This window comes from Orcinus orca, chromosome 4 (assembly GCF_937001465.1).
Source record: "Orcinus orca chromosome 4, mOrcOrc1.1, whole genome shotgun sequence".
Taxonomy (NCBI): domain Eukaryota; kingdom Metazoa; phylum Chordata; class Mammalia; order Artiodactyla; family Delphinidae; genus Orcinus; species Orcinus orca.
In genome coordinates this window covers 125,483,807-125,490,218 of record NC_064562.1, presented here as the reverse complement: position 1 = coordinate 125,490,218, position 6,412 = coordinate 125,483,807, and the positions used below count along the sequence as shown (strand labels likewise).

At 56.3% G+C, this 6,412-nt stretch overlaps 1 protein-coding gene across 1 annotated transcript; it reads left to right on the top strand.

Annotated features, from left to right (window-relative positions):
* The first annotated feature begins 529 nt into the window (after window positions 1-529).
* Window positions 530-6,142, top strand: PITX2 (paired like homeodomain 2). Its single transcript, XM_004269564.3, has 3 exons — window positions 530-1,404; window positions 2,259-2,464; window positions 4,880-6,142. The coding sequence occupies exons 1-3, from the start codon at window positions 1,197-1,199 to the stop codon at window positions 5,441-5,443; spliced, it is 978 nt and encodes a 325-aa protein (XP_004269612.1). The 5' UTR covers window positions 530-1,196; the 3' UTR covers window positions 5,444-6,142.
* Window positions 6,143-6,412: the final 270 nt, after the last annotated feature.

Below are 6,412 nucleotides of genomic sequence, written 5' to 3'. Positions count from 1 at the left end.
CGCAGCATTCACTTGACAGACTGTTTGGAAAATTTAAGATCGGAGAGATGATTTGTTGGTGTTCTGAAATTTTTCTGGTTTTAAGTAGCATGTCTCCTCTCCATACGGGGGAGAAAAACACCTCTCGGTAGGAAATGAATGTAGTGAGACACAAAAGGAAGGAGGGGAGGGTGGCTGGGTGTCTTGTTGATCCTTATACCTCTCAGCCTTCGATCTTTCCGCTTCTTTCTGACGAGCCTTTTACTCCCAGCCGCATATTTCCACCTCCCCACCAGAACTAAAAGCCGGATCGTCTTTGGCCGGGCCGGAGCAGAATTCCCGGGAGCCGCCGGGTGTAGACTCGGCGGGCACAGCGAGGTATTAGCCCGGCCCCGCACAGCTGATAGGTGCAGACAGGACTGTCCCTCGGTCGCGGCTCGGGGGCTCCTGATTGGTGCGGAGTCACGTCACTCCAGCCGGCGAAGGGTCTGGGAGGAGGCGGGGAGGGTTGGGGAGGGCAGCGGCCGAGTGACGTCTCGGCACCAGGAAGCCCGCCTCTGGTTTTAAGATGTTAGGCCAACAGGGAAGCTTGGAGCTGCAGAGCTGGTCCGTCGCTCGCCTGGGTGCTGGGACCTGAGCTGCGGCGAGGCCGGGCTCGAGCTCGACCGCCCGAGGGAGTGTGCGTGTGAGCACCGCGGAGGGTGCGCCCAGAGGCCCGCGCCGCTGCCGCCGCCGCCGCCGCAGGAGATCTAATAACAGCTACCTGTCCCTGTCACTCTTGACACTTCGCTGTCAGGGCTGCCGCGCGGGGGGCGGGCAGAGCCCAAACGGCGGCGTTAGCTTTCCTTATTGGAGGGGTACTGGAGGGAGGGAGGGAGGGAAGAAAGGGGTCTTTGCCCACTCTTGTTTCGCTTTGGAGCTTGGAAGCCTGCTCCCCAAAGACGCTCCGAACCGTGCTCTCCTACCCACATCCCCATGTCTCCTTTGGCACGCTGACTTTCGGCCGCCGGACCCTTTCGCTTGAGCCTTCCGAAGGGGACTGGGGCGGCTCGGCTCGAGGACTCTGCCGGGGTTGTGTTCCCTGCTCTGCCCGCGGCGGCCACCGCGAGGAAACTCCGCGCCTAGAGCGGGAAGCGGAGCAGGCGGCGGCGGCGGCGGCGGCGGGGCTTCGGCCGGGCGGCAGCCCAGGACTCGTAGGGCGGCGCGCTCCTTCGTCCATGAACTGCATGAAAGGCCCGCTGCACTTGGAGCACCGAGCAGCAGGGACCAAGCTGTTGGCCGCCTCCTCGTCCTCCTCCTGTCACCATCCCCAGCCGCTGGCCATGGCTTCGGTCCTGGCTCCCGGTCAGACCCGCTCCCTGGACTCTTCCAAGCACAGGCTGGAGGTGCACACCATCTCTGACACCTCCAGCCCCGAGGCCGCAGGTAAGGCGCCGCGTGGCCCCGCGCCGCTCGGCCCTTCTCGCCCCCGAGGAAGTCGGCCCCTCCTGGGGGAGGCGTGGTGGGAGTGGTCCTGTAGCCCGCTCCCCGCAGAACTTCTGGTGCCAGGGTTGTGTTGACCCCTCGTCCCGTTCGCTCTGCCTGGACTGCCCGGCTGGGGTGGCGCGATCCACGCGGGCAGTTCTGCCGCCCTCCCTATTCCGATCCTGGCCTCCTTTCTGTTTTTTGGGTCACAAAAATCCCAGTATCTCCATTCGAGGACCTTCAGAGGCCGCTCCCTGAGCCCCCATGCGTCCCCTGTTCTGCTCTCGGCTTTCAGCTACCAAGAAGCTCCGCTTGTTAGAAAAATATTTGTGAAACTACGCCTCAGAAGAACAGGCGGTTTTCCTAAAGGGCAGAGGAACTTGGGTGCCTCGCCGAATCCCGAAGCCTACTTTTCCTAGCCTTCCGAAACCGCATCGAAATCTGAGCTTTTTACGAGGGGGTTCTGTAAAACGCGCGCGTGTGGGTGTCCCGGGAGATTTGGTGTGTCCACGCAGAAGCTTATAAATATACCTGAAAGCACAGGCTATAAAAATGAGTGTGCCGTCGCAGTGAGATAAACGTGTAAATAAAACGTGCGGCGCTGGGGGAAGAGAGGCGGTGGGGCGCGCACACCCACACTCACGTCTGCACACCCTGCAGACGCAGCTCTTTCCCTGGCCCGGAGCGGCCGCTCCACACCCTCCTCCCCCGCCAGGCAGCCCAGCTCTTCCCCGGCCTCTGCCGCCTGGTCCAGTTGGCGTTCGCGGGTAGCAGGTGGGCATGCTGACGGGGACCTCTGTGTGTTTCGTTTTCAGAGAAAGATAAGAGCCAGCAGGGAAAGAATGAGGACGTGGGCGCCGAAGACCCGTCCAAGAAGAAGAGGCAGCGGCGGCAGCGGACTCACTTCACCAGCCAGCAGCTGCAGGAACTGGAGGCCACTTTCCAGAGGAACCGCTACCCGGACATGTCCACGCGCGAAGAAATCGCCGTGTGGACCAACCTTACGGAAGCCCGAGTCCGGGTAGGAGCCCGCACGGAGGCTGGGAGGGCTAGCGGGGAGGGCGTTGCGGGGATGCCGGCCCTGTAGCCCGGGAGAGAGTGTGGAAGGCAGCGCTGTCCGGGAGGGCTCGGGTGGGTGCCTTTGCAAAGGCAGATGGCCTCTCACGGCGGCCCTAGTTGCGAGGTTACAGCTCCCTCTTCCGAGACTGGCCGCGGGCCTGGCGCAGGCGCCGGGAGCGGCTCCGGCTCCACGCCCCGACCCACTGCGCGCTCCCAAACGCGGCCGCGTGCATTCCCCTACACAGGGCATTGTGTTCCCGGCTTGTATTCGCCAGACGAGCGCTAATAAGATCCGTCCCAGGCCAGGAGCCGAGGACAGGCTCCAACCTGAGCGCCTTTAACAAGGAAAACCCGCCTGAGACACGCAGGGGTTTGCCCTCCCTGGAAAACTTCCGCGCCAGGCCTAGCCCGGCCCTTTCTCTCCTCTCCTCTCCCTCCTTACACAGTCTTTGCGGTTTTTCTGCCATTCAGATCTCTTCCACACCCTATCCCCTGGTTTTGTGATCTGCGGAAGCAGTTTTAATACACAACTGCTACCCTGCCGGTCCTCTTAGAAAGAAAAGAAGAAAGACTTTTCGGTTTGGTTTATTTATCTTTTCTCAGGAGACTGTTACTCACACCCTTCCTCCCAATCATAATAGTTTTATTAAAGAAAGGGCTTACCTTTGTAGCAAATCTGTACTTTATGGATTGGCAAAAATGAACTTAAATTACCCAATATCCTGGTTTGTGCTGGTCGGTGGAAAACTCCAAATTGGTTAGGATTCTGGAAGCAGAAAACACGCATAGCAGGAGCCAGAGGCTTTGCTGTTAAAAAAAAAAATGCTCTGGATAGAAAAAGAGCCCCCAGTTAGAGCTGAGAAAACAGAAGAAAACACTCTAGCAATAATGATGAAATGAGACCAAAATGCACTCCCAAAGCCGAGAGACCGAAGGCACTCTCTGAGTGGCATGTGTGCAGGGAATGAGGCTGTGCTAGTGGATAAATGAGCCAGGTTGAAGTTGGAAATGGTTTTAGTTTAACAGCGCAGAGCTACGGCTCAGGCCCGGACCGCGTGTTTTTTTGCACAAGGTCAGTTTTTTGTAGCTCTCACGCGCATCTGGGGATCGGGCCTCACACGTACTCTTCTCGCCTGGGCAAAGTTTAGACGGCCCAGGGTAGAAATGGCAAGTAATTAAAATGAAAACACAATCTATGGGGTCTCCGGAATCCTTCGGAAAACCCTCCCCCCACCCCCTCCGACTTCTCAGCAGCCCCTTCCAAGTTCCTGCCGCCGTAGCGCTGTGCTCAGGCTCCCTGGGACTACCTCCTTCCAGGCCCGCTGCTTGTCCAGCCGAGTGGGCAGTGAGGCGTTCTTTTTATAGCTGTCGGGTGCAAAGAGGAAGGGGGATAAAAAGGAAATCGAGAATGAAAGGGAAAAAGGGGGGGAAAAAAAGCGGATTAGGTGGCTGGGCCTGGCTGAGATGTGTAATGTGAAACATCATCGGTGTCAGCTCGGAAATCTCGGGTCAGGCCTCGCTCCAATACACAATAACCGCCGTCTGGGGCTACGGGCGGGCCCGATGTGGATTGAGAATGGGGTTGCGTCTGGGCCACCGGACACGGGTGGGGGCTGGCGGGGCTGGGCGGCCGCCCGCAAAGCCCAGCGACTAGGCCGGGCCCGGCCGGAGCAGCGCCGGGCGCGCGGGTCTGGCCTGGGGTGGGCGGAGGGTATGAAGGACTGGAGCGAAGGGAGGGGAAGGCTGCAAAGCGACTCTTCCCGGGTTCCCGGAGATTTACACGCCAGGCTCGCGGAGTTTAATTAGCTGTCGGGGAGGTGGTCTTTTACTTTTTATTTGGTTATTTTGCTAGGCGAGGAAGGGGGTCGTGGCCTGGCGCCTGTTGAGGGCGCACGTTCCGTGGAGTAGGGGGTGGCGGTGGAGATTCGAGAGGGGAGGAGGAGTTGTAGGAGAGAGAGGTGGCCTCCCAGCCCCTTGCCCTCATCACAGTGGCTTTGGAATGCAAGCAAGTTTGCAAGGTGGCCGGGGAAGGGTTGGGCGGAAAGCCCGCTGCTCTGAGTTTATTTTGCAGTAAGTGTTTTTGGATCCTGAGGAGGCTTATAGTGAATAAGCCACTCGCAGGCCGCCAGGCGGTGTGCTGGGGTTTGTGGCACAACTCAGAGCCCGGGCTCACAGGCCTGAACCGGCCTGGCCCCCTGCGTTGGGACGGGGCTCTGGCAGCTTGGGGCACGGGGCAGTGGGGTGGGGGTGGGGAACTGTGGCGGGGAGGGTGTGCGGGTGTGTGTTCGAGCGGGGGTGGTTGCTGGTGCTTTCCTGGATCTAGGTTTTACTAATCCGATCTGTGGCGTCTGTTTGATCCCTTGCCCTCCACCCCCAGGTTTGGTTCAAAAATCGCCGGGCCAAATGGAGAAAGCGGGAACGCAACCAGCAGGCCGAGCTGTGCAAGAATGGCTTTGGGCCGCAGTTCAACGGGCTTATGCAGCCCTACGACGACATGTACCCGGGCTATTCGTACAACAACTGGGCCGCCAAGGGCCTCACGTCGGCCTCCCTGTCCACCAAGAGCTTCCCTTTCTTCAACTCTATGAACGTCAACCCCCTGTCATCCCAGAGCATGTTCTCCCCACCCAACTCCATCTCGTCCATGAGCATGTCGTCCAGCATGGTACCCTCAGCGGTGACCGGCGTCCCGGGCTCCAGCCTCAACAGCCTGAATAACTTGAACAACCTGAGCAGCCCGTCGCTGAATTCCGCGGTGCCCACGCCCGCCTGTCCTTACGCGCCGCCGACTCCTCCGTACGTTTATAGGGACACGTGTAACTCGAGCCTGGCCAGCCTGAGACTGAAAGCAAAGCAGCACTCCAGCTTCGGCTACGCCAGCGTGCAGAACCCGGCGTCCAACCTGAGTGCTTGCCAGTATGCCGTGGACCGGCCCGTGTGAGCCGCGCACTGCGCCGGGATTCTAGGACCGTGCCGGATAGGGCAGCTCTGCCCTTGTTGAAAGACTGGGAATTACGCTAGAAGGTCGTGGGCACTAAAGAAAGGGAGAGAGAGAGAGAGAAGATATAGAGAAAAAGGGAAACCACTGAATTAAAGAGAGCTCCTTTGATTTCAAAGGAATTTCCTCAATGTCTGACATCTTTCACTAAAAAGTATTTCCAACAGTTGCAAGGACACACACAAATGTTTGACTGGATATGACATTTTAACATTACTATAAGCTTGTTATTTTTTAAGTTTAGCGTTGTTAACATTAAAATGACTGAAAGGATGTATATATATCGAAATGTCAAATTAATTTTATAAAAAGCAGTTGTTAGTAATATCACAACAGTGTTTTTAAAGGTTAGGCTTTAAAATAAAGCATGTTATACAGAAGCGATTAGGATTTTTTGCTTGCGAGCAAAGGAATGTATATACTAAATGCCACACTGTATGTTTCTAACATATTATTATTATAAAAAAATGTGTGAATATCAGTTTTAGAATAGTCTCTCTGGTGGATGCAATGATGTTCCTGAAACTGCTATGTACAACCTACCCTGTGTATAACATTTCGTACAATATTATTGTTTTACTTTTCAGCAAATATGAAAAAAATGTGTTTTATTTCATGGGAGTAAAATATACTGCATACAAATTGGTCTGGATTCTTTCTGCCCTCCTCTGTCGCCTGGCCAGGGTTTCTCAGTCACTGCTTCCTAAACAAACCAGTTCCCTCTGCCTGCCTAGTTAAATACACAAGGCAGCAGTACTTATTTAAATTTGGTAGAAATAAATTATAGTCATTCATCAGAAACTAAAAAGAAAAAAGAGGTACTCTCAGAAAAAAAAGGGGGGGGTGGCTGCGAAGTCTGGTCTTGTTTCCCAGATTTTTCTTTGGCTTGCACCCAGAGGATTCCATTATTGC

Coding starts and splice junctions, on each gene's coding strand:
- PITX2 (XM_004269564.3), top strand. CDS start 1,197: ATGAACTGCATGAAAGGCCCGCTGCACTTGGAGCACCGAGCAGCAGGG. Junction 1,405..2,258: donor CTCCAGCCCCGAGGCCGCAG/GTAAGGCGCCGC, acceptor TTTCGTTTTCAG/AGAAAGATAAGAGCCAGCAG. Junction 2,465..4,879: donor TTACGGAAGCCCGAGTCCGG/GTAGGAGCCCGC, acceptor CTCCACCCCCAG/GTTTGGTTCAAAAATCGCCG.